The 17,479-nt window shown below is 32.7% G+C and overlaps 1 protein-coding gene across 1 annotated transcript in view; it reads left to right on the top strand.

Moving 5' to 3' along the window:
- The window catches only part of LOC136783648 (probable serine/threonine-protein kinase DDB_G0283337), a 41,338-nt gene extending 26,068 nt beyond the window's left edge, over positions 1-15,270 (top strand). The window contains exons 2-9 of the mRNA XM_066743895.1: positions 11,881-11,920; positions 12,053-12,095; positions 12,881-12,987; positions 13,068-13,228; positions 13,331-13,548; positions 13,645-13,940; positions 14,695-15,115; positions 15,256-15,270. Coding sequence (XP_066599992.1) covers positions 11,881-11,920; positions 12,053-12,095; positions 12,881-12,987; positions 13,068-13,228; positions 13,331-13,548; positions 13,645-13,940; positions 14,695-15,115; positions 15,256-15,270 — 1,301 coding nt within the window. The remainder of the gene's footprint in view (positions 1-11,880; positions 11,921-12,052; positions 12,096-12,880; positions 12,988-13,067; positions 13,229-13,330; positions 13,549-13,644; positions 13,941-14,694; positions 15,116-15,255) is intronic.
- The last annotated feature ends 2,209 nt before the right edge of the window (positions 15,271-17,479 follow it).

The following is a 17,479-nucleotide window of genomic DNA, read 5'->3' as shown; positions in this document are numbered from 1 at the left end:
TCCTTATATATTGAATATGCGATATCGTGTTCACGACAGGCTTCGTCTAGAGGATTTATACCAGGATCACCACGTGCTAACCGTTCTCGAAGTCGAGTACCTGGTCCGCAATAATTGTAGCCAGGTATGTGTACTTCGAACGGTAATTTATTCAGTATTTTATTGAAAAAAGTTCCACAACCGCAGCTTACCATGTGGAACTTTCTTTCTGTTTCTCACACAGAGTTTGCTGACAAGCCCAGCAATCTTTTATTGAAGGGAGCGGTCCATCAATGTGATCTGTATTAGGTAGATTATGATGTTTAAAACACCAGCGATATTGTTGTACTTCAGGATCTGCACGAATATGTTCAGGCAATTTATTCCAAACCTCTTGAATACTACGCGGAAAGTACTTTAAAAGTAAAATTTTCGGTATGTATTCAAACTGCTCAGCGGTTAATACCTCCAAACTTGACACATCTAACACTAATAACGGCATGATGAGAACTGATCAAACAATTCATTTCATTCCTATAAATAGGTTGTATGACCACAGAGTTTTCAGTCATGGACTTCGTAAAGCAGCCGCTCGGTATTCGTGTTTCTAATATAGATTACCGAACAACCGATAAATGCATGAGACGTCACGGACCTCTACTCCCATCAACCATACGCTGTATAGTTTGTGGCCCTTCAAATTGTGGAAAAACAAATGTATTGCTGAGCCTTATAGAAAGCCCTCAGGGTGTGAGATTTGAAAACCTATACGTTTATTCAAAATCGTTGCAGCAACCAAAATATCGATACTTGGAGCGACTATTATCGGACAATGAAGAAATTAGTTATTTCCAATTTTCTAATAATAGTGAGGTTATAAAAGTAGCTGAAGCACTACCAAATTCAATTTTCATATTTGATGATGTTGCAACCGATAAGCAAGACAATATAAGAGACTACTTCTCCATGGGTAGACATTCTAAGATTGATTGCTTTTATCTTTGTCAGACTTATGCAAGGATACCAAAACATCTAATACGTGATAATGCAAATTTTTTAATTATTTTTAAACAAGATGGAACTAACCTAAAACATATATATAACGAACATGTAAATACAGATATGGCGTTTGAAAAATTTTATGAATTGTGTTCAAATTGTTGGAAGCGTGATTATGGATTTTTAGTAATTGATAAAGACAGTGCAATGCAAAATGGACGATATCGAAAGGGTTTCAATAAATATGCTGTGATTAAAGAGTGATGTTAATGGTCAAAAATGTTAGTTTAACCTTGAACGTTGAACAAGTCTATATATTGAATAGAGAATAGCTTTACAAAATGAAGGAGAAAAAGCTTCTAAAGAAGATTGCTGAGGCAAGTGAAGTAATTCGTCAAAAATATCGCGCACTCAAATCAGACAGAGTAATGATGGAAGACAGTTTAAATGAAACTTTTAAACCAATAGTTGAACCATTAAAGAAGCTCACCGAAAATAATCAAGCAATTTTCGTTGCACCGAAACATGAGATGAAAATGGAACCTATAAAGAGATCTCTCTCACACGAGGAATCTTTCATAATTCCGATGAAACGAAGAAAGTCTTATCTCACATCGACTCCACAGCGGAAAGATTTCATACGCAGCTCCAGAATTAACGTTCAAGGTCATTCATCGGATTATGAGCAGGAATATCCACAGTCGCACGAAACACAGTACCTTTCTCTGGAAGATGATGAAGAGGAGGAGGAGGAGGAGGAGGAGGGGGAGGGGGAGGAGGAGAAGGTGAAGAAGAATAATGAATATGGCACGCAAGATTTAGCGAGACAAATAGAATTACCTGTGCATACATCCATCGAGGATGTAAAAGATGCTAATCGAAGTACGATAAAGTCTGGTTCAATTGCATCCAAATATATAGAATTGTTGACGAATAATGCTAAGGATAAAATTGACAGTAATTTTGGAGTTAAGTTAGATAAAGTGACGAATAAAATGTGGCTTGCGAAATGTGCTTTTAATGTTGATGATTACAGTAATTTTATTATTATCGATAAGGAGTATTATCCTGGCACGAAAGGTCTATTTGAATTGATCTTCATGAAAGAACCTGAAGATTATACTAAAGATGATTTAGACACATATAAAAGTATTCTTTCTCAAACTAATGTGCACAGAGCAGATAACATTAGTACAGGAAAGCTTCGTGGGAATAAGGGACATAAATGGAAGAAAATAATTAGTGAATTATTTCCACCGAAGACAAAACTTGTACAAGGCAAGGGATATATGCGTGTTAATAATAATCCCGTGAGCTATGTACATTGGAACGATCCAAACGAACTGGTCGAGCGATTAAAACTATTAATTGCATCATCTGCTGCTGGTCATACGAATCACCATAATGAGATACAGTCAATAATTGAGGAGCTCCATGAAGAAGGTATCATCTTATAAAAGAGATTGCAGTTTCAAGATTTTCTCAGTTCAACGTACTACTTCACTATGACGATAAATAAATTTGGAGCTGGTTTCAATACTGGTAAAGTGAGAAATTATTTTCACAAAATTGATGATGATACGTTAAAGTTTGATAAATATAAGAATGCATTTAATGCCAAGAAGAAAATAATTTCAAACTTGGGATCTGATGTTACTGATGAGACAAGTGCGGTGAATATCAGTGTTCTGATGAGTAATTTGACACCACTGCGTGATAGCTTTACAAAAGAACTGAATGAATATAGTGTGAAGCTGAATGAATATGCATTAAAATGTGAAATTCTAGAAGAAAAAATGACAAATCTGTTGAAAAAACGTATCGACGAAATTGATGAAAGAATCGAAAAATTGAATGATAAAATCGATCATAATAGTTACAAATTGGCAGGATCTAAATAAGAGAAGAAAGCGTTATTCTATATAAAAGAGATTGCAGTTTCAAGATTTTCTCAGTTCCACGTACTACTTCACTATGACAATAAATAAATTTGGAGCTGGTTTCAATACCGGTAAAGTGAGAAATTATTTCCACAAAATTGATAATGATACGTTAAAGTTTGATAAACAAAAGAATGCATTTAATGCCAAGAAGAAAATAATTTCAAACTTAGAATGTGATGTTACGGATGAGACAAGTGCGGTGAATATGGCTGCTCTGTTACGTAATTCGATGACTGTACGTGATAGCTTAATGAGAGAATTGTTTGAATACAGTGAGAAGCTAACTCACTATTACCTAAAATGTAACATTCTTGAGGAAAAATTTACAACTCTAATGAAAAAAATCGATGAAATTGATGAAATTGGTATAAGAATCGATAAATTGGTTGATAAAGTCGATCATAATGATTATAAATTGGATCGAAAAGACAAGGAATTACGAAATGATATGATTGTTGGATTGAAAATTGTTGTAGAATATTTCTCTAATCAGCTGGCAAAAAAAGATTTTGCAAATGAGAAGAATAGAGAAGACGATATAAATTATGCCTTGAAGAAACTTATACTACCGCCAGTGCTTGATGACCTGCTGTAAACATAACACGTAGTGGAATAATTATGAGTAGTGAGGAGAAGAAGCAATTGGTAGAAGAGTTGCATGTGCCTGCCAGACGGAACTTTTTACGTAGACGGGTAATAATACGAGGCTTCGATGACCTCTGGCAAGCAGACCTGGTAGACATGAGAAACTATGCAGACGCAGGCTACCACTACATTCTCACATTTATTGATGCATTGTCGAAATATGGCTGGGCAATAGCCCTGAAAACCAAGTCAGGCAAGGAAGTGACAGCTGCATTGCTGAAAATCCTGAAGAGTGGGAGATGTCCGAAAAATCTACAGACCGACGATGGCAAGGAATTTTATAATAGTGATTTCCAATCGCTTATGAAAAAGCATGGAATAAATCATTACTCAACATACAGTGTATTGAAAGCAACCATAGTCGAGCGTTGGAATCGAACGTTGAAGACAGAAATGTGGAAAGGATTTACGTTGAATGGAAATTACAAGTGGAGAGCTATGCTACAACAACTGGTTGACAAATACAATTCAAGAAAACATCGTACTATAGGAATGCGTCCAGCCGATGTGAAACCTGAACATGCTAATAAGCTCTTAGCAACAGTATTCAGTAATATAAAGATCGTTGGTCGTGCCAAGTTCAAAGTCGGTGATTTTGTACGAATCAGTAAATATAAGAATGTATTTGCAAAAGGCTACACACCAAATTGGACAACTGAAATATTTGAAATTATAAAAGTGCAGAAAACAAATCCTGTTACATATTTACTAAGGGATTCTAGTGGTACAGATATATATGGTGGATTCTACGAACATGAACTTTTAAAAACTGCTAATCCTAATGTATATCTAGTTGAGAAGGTATTACGTAAGAAGGGGGACAAAGTCTTTGTAAAGTGGTTAGGATTCAATAATACACATAATTCATGGATAAATAAAAACAATATTTTGTAACATACAATTTATTAATAAAGAAGCAATTATTTAATCTTCATTTAAATCTACTTCACTTAATTCTATTTCATTTATCCTATAATGACCCCATGGTAGAGTTGATACAGTACCTTGTACAATATAGCGCTTATCATCATGTGGACTGAGAGAAATTTTTTGCTGTACAATTGAATAAACATTATGCAATTTTGAACGAATTAAATTTTGATTATGGATATGAACAGTAAAATTTTGTAAGCAGTCTCTATAATCTTCAAACGTTATTTTTCTAGCGATAACGCAACTCTTAACGCCCTTAGCTTTTTTAAAAATTTTATCTTGTATTTTAAATGTATACATTTTCGATCTCAGCCCAATAAACTCAGTCATAATTCTCCCGTTATTCTCATCTTTCATCAAACCAGGCACTTTTTTATTTACTAGAGGTAAATTATACTGGTTATTAGGCGAATAATCACTAGTATCGAATCTTGAAAGATTTTCTCTCATGATCGTGTAAATGTCATCGCATTCGATACTGTATATCAAACTATCTGTATCGGTATACAATGCTCTACATTTACTACCAAACGTTGGAAGCATATATTCATAATGGAATTCGTATAAACATGTTTTTGAAATATCTAGAATACTCATACCTACATATATAGGTTTATCAAATTTCGCCGTTAATTTTTTTAATTCTACCGCAACCAAATTTTCGTTGAATATGGCGCTACTGTGAAAATTTGGTTGGGATATCAATGCTTCTGCTCCATATCTTCCTTCCCACTTACTAACTAGCCTCACATCAACTCTATTTCTTACATTTTCCATCGTCTTACCGAACACTGCATTGTTCATTAGTTTGAAAAGATTTTTCTCAAACTCATTTTTAGATGCAGCTCGCAAACGTGTGTTTAAGTCTATATATTTGTTTAGCCAGGCAGATTGCTGGAATCTTAATCCGCGATGGATACGTTTCAGTACCATTCCATGACGAATACATTGTTGTAAAGCCCGATAATGTATAACATAACGCTCCTTATTTTCGACAGTTGCAAGTAGCTTCTTCTGTCGTGCTCCGGGCGGAGCCTCACGTACCGGACAAAATGGCAAGTCAGAGTGATTATCATGAAGTACGCTTGGATACTCCAAGTCTACCTCTAAAATAAAACCCTCAGATGAATCTATAGGTATGCTAGAGATATCAAAGTTGTTAGTATCTTCAATCCAGCGAAATCCATGAGTAGGTAGAGCTTGACACATTGCCCATCCGTATAGATTATTTACATCATAGTACATTAAATATTTGCTTGGTTTTGTTGAGTCATAATCATTCATATACCGATTGTTTGCTTTTTCATAGCGGTGAGAGCACTGACTCAAACCACCACGTATTCCGCGTTCTACGAAAAGCAACATTTCAACATCAGTGAAAAGTTCCAATTTTATTCTAGTATATTTAAGCATTGCATCCCAAGTGAAGCCTGGGAGTGTAAAATAATGTGCAGGATCCAAATTATAATTTTCCATGCAGCTATCGCGAAAATTTTCAAAAACGTCTGTCAGTAATAATACGTCAGTTTTTAAATAGAGATCGCTGTACTCCCCAAGTGTTTGTATTTGAAAATTGATCCATACCTCCTTAGCATGATTATATGCCTCTTCACTAATATCACTGTCAGTTAATTTGTTATAGAATAACTTGCGAGGCGGTAAAGCATTTTCTTCCAGACGATTCAGATTATCTACGTAATCATAAGGAAAAATACCTTTTCTTGTTAGTAGATTAAATTGTTCCGTATTTAAATTCGAAAATTCTGACTCTAAGTTTTGCAATTGAGATCTCTCCAAGTATGAGCTCAATTTGTCTAAACTTGATGCAAGAAATTTAAATGAATCAATAAATCTGAGCTGAATATTATATTTCCGTATGTATTTTGTAAATGAAATATACTTTTCCTTATGTACAGGTAGCAGGTATACTGAACCCTCATACATGTTTGCGATCGCATTGAAGATGAAATGTGCATCGTAATTAGATAAATTATGAAAAATTACTGGAATAACGTGCGAATCTTTATAGTTTAAATTACAATTGTTGTGAGAGGGTCCTCTATATTTACCTGTTAAATGATCATGATCGCGAACACGTATTTGATTTGGAAGAAATGGCTTTTTACATATATGACAGTCGGGATCATTGTTATGACGAAAATTTTCGCTAATACTTAGCGTTCTCATAGGCACTACAGTCTTTAGTTTTTCGCTCGCTATGCTAGCAATTTTATCGAGTTCTCGCACAAACCATTCTATACACTCGAGTCCACGATATGATTTATAGGTTGAGAGCGATGAATCACGAACGCTTTTAAAATAATATCCTACACTAAAGGGTAAATGTTTTTGATAAATACTACTATTACCGCTCGTTTCATTCACTTTCTCTAATAAACATTCAATGTCTGCATATACGACGAATGGGGTCCTCTCATTGTTCTTGTCATTTTTAAAGGACACCCAACGGTCCTCTTCAGGTAGCAGTATACGGACGTTTATATTGAGCTGACTGCAATCACGTTTATGAGATTGAAGTTTATCCTCATTGAAGAAATAGTGTAAACATCTAAGAGAAAAATCATATTAGTATATAAACATTAAATAAAATTATATTAAAATATAAACAGTATAACATACCGATTACAAATAAGATGAGATTGTTTTTTTCGAGTCAGTTGTTTCTTTAGCAAGCGAGAAAGATTCGTGATACATAAAAAATGTGCTGCACCTTGATGTTCGAGAAGAAGAAGATTCGCATGTCTCGATTTCTCACATTTTGTGAGTTGAAGAGGTGCAATAATTTTATTCTCCTGCCCTTCCTGCTCATCCACCATGGTGAAAACATTAATCGACACATCATTATCTTCTTCAAATTTAGGTATCTGCCTTAATGTGGTTGGAAATGTTATACTTCTGACGTTGAAAACAGATTTAAAATGGGGGTATGAAGATTGTCGTTGTGGGTTTTTAGTTGAAATAGTCGGATAGAGTGCAGCCGTTACAGCCCATGCAAAACATGTATTATCATCACTCTGTATGTTTATCACTGCATGTTTGTTCTTAATATATTTTGGAAGGTCGATTCCACAGCCTGCATGTAGTGGATTATAGTGATTAATATTCACAATTAAATTTAATATTTTTTCCAAAGCCCACCCACTATCACGCTCTTGAAATTCACCTAATTTTGTTAAAATTTTATCTATGACGTTTGTTTTATACCAATCACTAAAAGTATCAGTCTTGAATAAAATCACATTTTTTGTGGAAATATATTTGATATCACTAATTTCCTTGCAAATAAATTGTCCGTTGAATACCATATTTATCTTAACAGCGCTTACTTTACTGAATACTTTGTTCATGTAGGATTGCAGCATTTCTGATGCTGCCAATAGAAATTCATGTGGTTCGATATAATTAGTGTTTACTATCATACCACTACACATTCGACTTTTAAATGATGAATCAAGATCTTTCCAAATAAGCTTTTCCGCATTAATGCCCGCTCCAATTGAATTTTTATTTTTCGCCGCATGGAGAAGTAACTTTCGAATACATTTTATTTCTGCAAGATTTTTCTGTATAGCATCTGGAGTTGCATTCCGGTTGGATTCTCTCAAATCTCGAATATAATCACGACACTTGCAAACCCACTCGCGATAATCATGCTGAGTTCTTAAATCGGGATTCTTAAGAGCGTGATTTGAAGAATAACTTTTTTCTCTTGCTGCTCTGATTAATCGACACTGTATCTGAGCAATTTCCGTAAATATTTTCTGCCTTGCCCCTATACGTGCATTGCGGCTAGCAACTCTAAATTTTTTAATGTAATCGCGACAATCACGTACCCACTCACGATATTCATCCTGGCTATTTAAAACTCTATTTAGAAGCGACATCGTACTTCTTTCCGTTTAAATGATCAGCGTGAAACTAATGAAAAATCTTAGATGGAGAACCCTTCAAATAATCAGTCTCCGAGACACTTCAGTAACATAAATACTTTACGGATCAGGTTTCGCGTTGAAGTAAAAAGAATGCATTCAAGTTTAAAATATACATATATTCTAGATTTTTGATTCATACATATATTTCATATAATATACATTTCTCAGTGCGCATATACCTTCATGATTCATGCAAATAGGAAGTTGTGAATTATATAAACCATCTTCTAAATTATAATTTCCCCACACATATTCATCTACATTACTAATTTCTAAATCACAAATACTCTTTAACCAATTTAACTTTTCCACCCCTTTTACAAAAACCGTATCCTCATATACATATTTTTTTATAATATCTTTATATTTATAATATGGTGAAAAACCATCCATCCAATTTAAGCCATGATGATTGAAAAAGATTGAACTGAAAAAGAAATTCCTTATTCATTGAAAATAATAATTCGTTGTTTTTTATAAAATATACTTACTCTGTTTTCTTTCTCTCCTCTTCACTTAACCAAGTATGTGGAAAGGGGGGTGAAAATAAAATATGATGCACTTTTAGTTCTTGTAAAACTGCAAATTCTTTAACTATAAATGTCTTATCCATTAAATGGAATCCTTGAAAATCGACGAACGTTGGGATCATCATGTTAGCGTTTTTAATACTAAATTTATTACACTTTGCCGTTATTTTAAATATATTCTTTTTTTGTTTCTCTAAAGTTTTCCCCTTCTCTTCAAACCAAGTATTTCAATTCTCCCACTATCCTTAACTATTCTCTCTTTGGACCAATGGTGTTTCTAAAAGTGTCTGGTTAGTCACCTCCCACCACAGACCAAATTTTTCACATCCCTTACAGCATTTAAAAGATCTTGAGGAGCGTGTAGGGTAGTCTTCAGTTCAGTTCTAGCTTTAGAATATTGAATACTACTTTATTTTTTCGCTCAAGTTAGAAAATGTTCAGTTTAAACAGTATCACCCATATAATAGATATTGATGGATTTATGGTGAACAAGAAAATAGTATATAAAGAAGTAGCCATAAAAGATGTAAAAACTGATTACACATATTACGCCTCGTTTAAAGTGAATAACACATTTCATGATTTAAGTATTAAAGATCAAAAAAGTGCTAACTATGTGTATAGAAATGTACATGGCATAGAATATGGAAATATGGGTTTTGAAAAGTATATACAAAGTGAAATATATGACTTCATAAGAATTGTGCAACGAGACTATATGTATCCAGTAGTTGCATACAAAGGGGGCACTATAGAACGTGATATTCTAAATTTAATGGGCATTGAATGCATTAATTTGGAATATTACAAGTGCCCCAAGTATGACAATTTAAGGCAACATTTTACAACTTTCAACCTCCCATGCGAACTGCATAAATTAAAATTCAGTGGCAGATCAGGAAAACCAATCCACTGTGTCTACCAGGAGGTGGATGTTTTCGCAAAGTGGGTGCGAAAACAAATAGAAGGTAAATAATAAAAATTAAGTTCGCAATTTACTTGATATTAATAACTTTTTTGTATGTTTCAGAGTCTGTTATTAGCTGAATGGGCTAAATATTAGTTTAATTTGTATTAGTTTTTTATATAAGTTTAATTTGTATTAGCTTTTATATAAGTTTCATTTGTATTAGTTTTTATATAAGTTTCATGTTCGTTTTTAATTATATGATAAATTTTATTTAAAAGACTCTTTCTTTTCCTCTACTCCTATTTCCCTTAATTTAATCTGTAAAAAACAAAAAAAAACAAAAAAACAGAAAAAAGAAAAAAGGAAATAAATTTGACATGATTTCACCTATTATTCTTGTAATTATAGGAATTACTTGAGAATTCTGTCTATACGCTAAATTAATAACCATTTGATACTGCATATTTTTTCACTTTATATTTATCGACAGCTTGTATAAGAAAAAAGGAATCTGTATCCAAGGTTCAAGAAAGGTACAATGTGAAATTAAAAGAAGGACCCAAGGAGGAAAATAGTAGGAGGGAATAGAATGGGTATGTGGAGGGAAAAAGACCCTTCAATGGTGTAGAGGTAGGTTGAGAGGGAAGAAAAATGGTTAAATGTGAAATCAAGTTAAATGGCGGGTCCATAGTAGGAAAATAGTGGGAGGGTCTAGGATAAGTATGTGGAGGGAGAAAAGACCCTCCGAGGGCAGGACTAAGAAATCAAAAATGGCAGTCCGTAAGATGCTTAGGACCCCTAGCGGTGTAGCTGCCCCAGTAATTTTCGTGATCGCTACCTAGTGGAGAAAAAAGAAACTTTTTCCTCCACCAACTAAAATACAAAAAAAAGTTCTCTGGGTAACTGTCAGGATAACTAACCATCCGGGCCCTAGGGTGATGGGAGAGGGGTAACCCTTAGGGAACTAGTGGACCCGTAGGATAACTAACCATCCGGACCCTAGTGACATGGGAGAGGGGGTAAGCCTTAGAGAACTAGTGGACCCGTAGGATAATTAACCATCCGGGCCCTAGGCTGATGGGAGAGGGGTGAGAGACTCTAAGAGAGAAAGAGAGGGTGAGAGGGATCTCTCTCTCTCTCTCTCTCACTCCCCATAGCCAAAGCATTTCCTACGCACACCCGCACCCTCCTCATCACCCAATAAACCCTAGCTCTTAAGAAGACACTTCCCCCCGCACACCCGCACCCCCCTCACCACCATGTCACAGGAACCCAAGACACTTCCCCCCGCACACCCGCACTCCCCTCACCACCGTGTCACAGGAACCCCCTAGCTACCACTACTATTTCCATTGCACGAGAGTATACATTTTCTAATGCAAATTGATTTAAAATTTTTAATAATACTCTAACCTGAGAGCAAATACAGATTAATATTTAATCAATAAAATCTACACTCGAATGAAATGTGAAAAGCATCTATCATATCGATTGTCCTACCAACTTCAAACTTAAGTGCGATCGTCAACTTTTCTCCATTAGAACACACAATTAAAGTCCATGAAGTATATAATTTATATAATGTTTACTATACAGGGTCTTTTTCTAAACTGGAAACATAGGAAATACCGTGTTATCGGACTATAGAGCTCTAATGATAGAATCCAAGAGCGCTGATTGGACAGTATCGAGTAGTGCCAACTTAAAGTAGGTCATTGCCAATAAGACGGATGTGATAAAAGTTTTATCCGCCATGTTGAGTGTTCATTAATGGTGCTCATACTGTTTATAAATAGAAAGAGGTGTAAATAGAAGAAATGTCAAAATGTTGAGGTTACCGAGGGAAAATTTAAAAATATCAGATTGAAATTATGGTACAAATATTAATTGACAGTTAAATTATATATAATGTTTAGTTAAAAGTAGTATTTAATGTACTAAATATTACTTTCAAATTGTTTTTTTAAGATTTTGTTGTTTTCTTTTAGACTCGTCAGAAGGCTGCGCTGCTAGGACATTAAATGATAGGTAGAATAAGGAAAATTAATAATGTATTTTCAATATAAACATGTAATGATTCGTTTTTAAAGATATATTAAAAATAAACTAAAAACAATTTTTACAAAAATGACAATTGCAACATTAAAATTTTATTTACAGGTACAACTCAAATAAACCTCCAGCAACTGCAGAAGGTATTAGGGTACTTTGAGAAGAGAATAGAACTTTTTTCTGCAGTTGCTGGAGGTTTATTTGATTTGTACCTGTAAATAAAAATTTAATGTTGCAATTGTTATTTGTGTAAAAATTTTTTTTAGTTTATTTTTAATATATCTTTAAAAACGAATTATTACATGTTTATATTGAAAATACATTATTAAATTTCCTTATTCTACCTATTATTTAATGTCCTAGCAGCGCAGCCTTCTGACGAGTCTAAAAGAAAACAACAAAATCTTAAAAAAACAATTTAAAAGTAATATTTAGTACATTAAATACTACTTTTAACTAAACATTACATATAATTTAACTGTCAATTAATATTTGTACCATAATTTCACTCTGATATTTTTAAATTTTCCCTCGGTAACCTCAACATTTTGACATTTCTTCTATTTACACCTCTTTCTATTTATAAACAGCATGAGCACCATTAATGAACACTCAACATGGCGGATAAAACTTTTATCACATCCGTTTTATTGGCAATGACCTACTTTAAGTTGGCACTACTCGATACTGTCCAATCAACGCTCTTGGATTCCATCATTAGAGCTTATAGTCCGATAACACGGTATCTCCTATGTTTCCAGTTTAGAAAAAGACCCTGTAGAAGTATAGCATACTATGGTCGCATATGCATGAAACGGAACACAATTTGTAATATCCAATGTTGATGTTGCCTTGTCAACCAAATAAATCTTACATCCTTACAAAGCAATAAAACTTTGCTTCTAAAGTAGTTGCAGTTCTTTATCTCTTTTACAGAAAAGGTTAAAAGAAAAGGCTGCGATGCCGAAACGCTGCATTAATTTTGCAGATTATTCTACAAACAGTAAAAGAATCATAAAAAAAAAGTTAGAAAATATAAACAGGTATATTTGAATATTCAGACATAGATTGTACGTTCATATTGAGTTAAGATTGGTTAAATGAATTATTCTCTATTTTGTAGAATTACTTTAAATGAATTAATTGACAATGAAATAACCGAAATGGTTACCGAAAATTCCATAGAAAATAGGAATATAACTATGGAGGAAAATAATTCTACTATGGAGACAATATTTAATGAATTTGATAACACTGATATAATGAGTGAAGATAATTCTGAAGGTAAATAATTGAACCAATGTCGATTATTATTTGACCTTTTAAACTAACAATAAATATAAGGAAATTTGCCAATTTGACATTTCTGTAAAAATTATTTTATAGATAATTATATATCGGATGCTGACGAGCTATTTGATGGATTCGAAGATTGGACGAATGAAAATAATTCAGATGAGGATGAATCGGAAGATGAAAACTTAAACGATGATGATAATCAGAATGATAACTCATTAATTCATCAATACTCGCAGTTGACAATTAAAGAAAGTGCATGTTGCATTTTATCAGTAGTTACAAGGCATAATTGTACAAAAGCAATGGTAAATGATATTTTACAATTGATTGAAATGCATTGTCCTGTAAACAACAAATGTTTTAAAAGCTTGTACAAGCTAAAAAAACATTTTAATTTTAAGTGTGAAAATAATATACGGAAGCATTTTTATTGCAAAAAATGCAACGTAGATTTAACAGAAAACGAAAACTGCCTTAATTGTGGACAGAATGTAGAGTTATCCAGCTTTATTGAAATCCCATTAATAAATCAAATAAAATCATTATTTCTTAGAAAAACTTTCGTAAAAGATATTCAACATAGATTTAATCGCAATCTTACAAATGATTTTGCGGATATTTACGATGGAGAAATATATAAAGAGCTGGATAAAGAAGGAGAAATATTAAATAATAAAATCAATATTTCTTTCACTTGGTACATCGATGGTGTATCACCATTTAAATCGTCTAAATTTTCAATTTGGCCTTTATGTTTAATAATTAACGAATTGCCTTACAGTAAACGGTTTCAATTACAAAATTTATTACTAACGGGTTTATTGTATACGGTGAAAAGAAACCAGATGTTAACTTATTTTTAAAACCATTGTATAAAAGTATTAAGGAAATTTATAATGGAATTTCAGTAAAAATTAATAATTCAGATATAATAATTAGAGGTATTATTATATGTGGAACCTGCGATTTACCGGCAAATGTTTGTTTCTTAATATGAAACAATTTAACGGTAAATACGGTTGTCAAAAATGTACTGATATGGGAGAGTATCTTAACGGTACCAGAGTCTATCCATATAAGAAAAATGTTATATTAAGAAACGAACAAGATACGATAGCACAAGCAAAAGAAGCAATTGTTAATAATATTGCAATTTACGGAGTCAAAGGCCCAACAATAATTTCGTCTATGGCTTATAAATTTATTCGAACAACTTGTATCGATTCGATGCATTGTGTCATAGAAGGTGTAACAAAAAATTTAACAAATTTTTGGTTCGATAAAAAATATAGTAAAGAACACTTTTCTATTTCCTAATTTATAAATGTTATTGATAATAAATTAAGTAAAATAAGACCACCATGTAATGTCAGCCATTATCCACGATCCATTAGCAAGCATTTTAGTTACTGGAAAGCATCTGAGCTGAAATTATGGTTATTTTATTACAGTTTGCCTATTCTTTTCGATATATTAGAACCAGCTTATGTTACCCATTATGTATTATTTGTATCTAGTATCTATTTGTTAATGAAAAATTCAATAACTAGACAAGAAATTGAATTAGCATCAAGAAATTTACATAAATTTATCTCACAATGTGAACAACTTTATGGAAAGTGTCACATGACTTGCAACATTCATTCTCTGTTACATCTGTCTCAGTGCGTAATAGATTTTGGGCCTTTGTGGGTTACTAGTTGCTTTCCTTTTGAAAGTCTAAATGGTTCTTTAAAAAAGTTTATACGCAGTAGTAAAAGGTCAGAAATTCAAATAAGCTCATCAATTTTACAATATACGTGTTTATATAATTATGAAATTGATAATTTCCCTGAATTGGATCACAGAGGAAATTTATTCAATTTAAAAAAGGTAAAAAATAAACTAAACTTAAAATTAATAGAAAACAATATTTATATATGTGGAAAAGAAATTGAACACACACACTTACTCTCAGAAGATGAACAAATACTATTAAATTGCAACTATTCAAGATGTTTCAAATTTTTTAGACTTTTAAAAGATAACATTTGCTTTTATTCTTCAGATTATCGACAGTCAGTTAAGTTTGATAATACCCACTGTAAATTTATTAATGATAATGAGGACTGTTTTGGTTTAATAAAATATTTTCTTAAGATTTTAATGTGCCACTGTATAGGTTATTGTGATTGTCACCCCATTCCATATGCAATAATACAAAAGTATCATATTTGTAATAATATATTTCAAAATAACAATGCTAATATTTCTTTAAATTATATTCATTCCATTTTAAACATTGGAGAATGTGTTGCAGTAAATGTTATACAACTGATAAGCGTATGTTTTTACCTAAGTATGTCATCTAATAGTTATGTGATTGAATTTGTAAATAATGTAGAGATAGAGTAAAATATTATAACATCTTGTTGAATAAATATTATTTTTAAATATTATTTTTATTTATTCGTAAATGAAACATGCATATAATACTTATATAGTACACAGTGAAAAACTGATTCATGCACCGATTATTCAATTTTAGTGTAACATAAGGTGTGTTTCAAGATCTTGAAATATCAAAGAAAACCGTTCGCATAGAGAGTCAAATTCCTGTGTGATTGAATGTCAAGTTTTGTAAAGAAATATGGCAATGAAAGTACGTAATTCAGTTAACTGAAAAGTCGGCGAATCAATTTTGCACAGTGTAAAAATATAATAGTTATTAAACAATTTGCTCACTAGCGGAATACTTTTTTAGTTATGGAAAATAATTTGAGAAAATAACATTTCCAGTATCTTACCAAGACTCGATGCATGGCCATATTCAAATTATAATACGGCTAATATCTTGACCAGACATGTATTTGATATTACCAAGACTTACTTTTTTTACGCGGGAGGTTTAGAGAGCAATAAATTATGAAATTTAAGGAGGTTTATTTTTTTTTTTAAATTAACGTAGATCACGATTTTCTTTAACACATATGGGTCGCTTCCTTATAAATTAAGGAAGAAAATGCATATATTTTTATTATAATTACGCGTTGTCATTAATTTTTTTTTAACTTTATAGAACTGATCGCATCAGACGCACAGATGTGGAATATGTCTGACTACATACGGCGCGTTAGCGAGAATACGAGTTTCTACTTACGTGATGCACTACGTATATAAAGGCCGCGATGTATGGCGCCCGTCAATGCATTTATGAACTGTGTTATAGTTTTTTATCATCAGTAACTCAAGAAAGAAAACCGCAAATTAGCATCCGGTTTACATTAACAAAATTTGAATAATAAGACTTAAACATTTTTAATCAAAAATGTATACTACAACGCGCTTCTTCGTCTTGAGTTATTAGTGTTGGGTGGCCTTCTAACGCGGTTCCTAAATTCATAGAGGTCGCTACACATGCTGGTCAGTATACAATTATGACAAGAATGATTGCATCAGCCACTAGGAATTGTACGCTGGGTCCAGCTTCGTGCCTATATGATTTCAGGAAAAACAGTATAGCAATCGAAAAATCCAAAAACAGATAGCGACTATATTAAAATCCGTTGAAACATAAGGTTTTCAAATAATGGGCTAAATGGCTAAGGTCTCAAAATTTTAAAGCTAAGTATTTCAAAAATACAATCATGCAGCCTATTTAATTCCAAAGAAAACAAAGCTGAAACTGGCGGACAAAAGTAGCGGTCAGAACATTAGACTCCGCTTAAGTTTTGTTAGGCACTATATCCTCTTAAATTTTCAAAATTATCACCTATGCTAAACGAAAAGAACAGCCAGGCTGAAATTTTTACATATATTACTTGAAATATAGGTAATATAATAGTTTCAAAAAGATCTTAGGCCAACGTTTTTTCTTTTGTTCAAAAAATAAGTTCTCACATCTTGCAAAATAAGTGGAAGCCAAATGCCAAGACTATAAGAGTTGAAATTTATTTGCATATATTCCTTGAAATATATGTATAACAATAGAACCATGAAGATAATAGACCAACGCTTCCACTGTTTTTTAAAAAATAAAAGTTCCCGTATATTGCTCTTTTAATAGTAACCAAACGCAGAAAGTATCCGGGCTGAAATTTTTTGCATATATTCCTTGAATAATATGTAATACCCTCATGACACTATAATCCTACCTATATTTCAAGAAATATATGCAAGAAATTTCAGTTAAAATGCTTGTTGCGTTTGGCCTTTGCGTAAATTTGTAAGATAGAAGATCTTTTACTTTCTAAACAA

This window comes from Prorops nasuta, unplaced genomic scaffold, assembly GCF_024137725.1.
Source record: "Prorops nasuta isolate Cenicafe-Biocafe unplaced genomic scaffold, Cenicafe_Pnas_1.2 PNAS00034, whole genome shotgun sequence".
In the NCBI taxonomy this organism is placed as follows: domain Eukaryota; kingdom Metazoa; phylum Arthropoda; class Insecta; order Hymenoptera; family Bethylidae; genus Prorops; species Prorops nasuta.
This window is presented reverse-complemented; position numbering and strand designations above follow the sequence as displayed.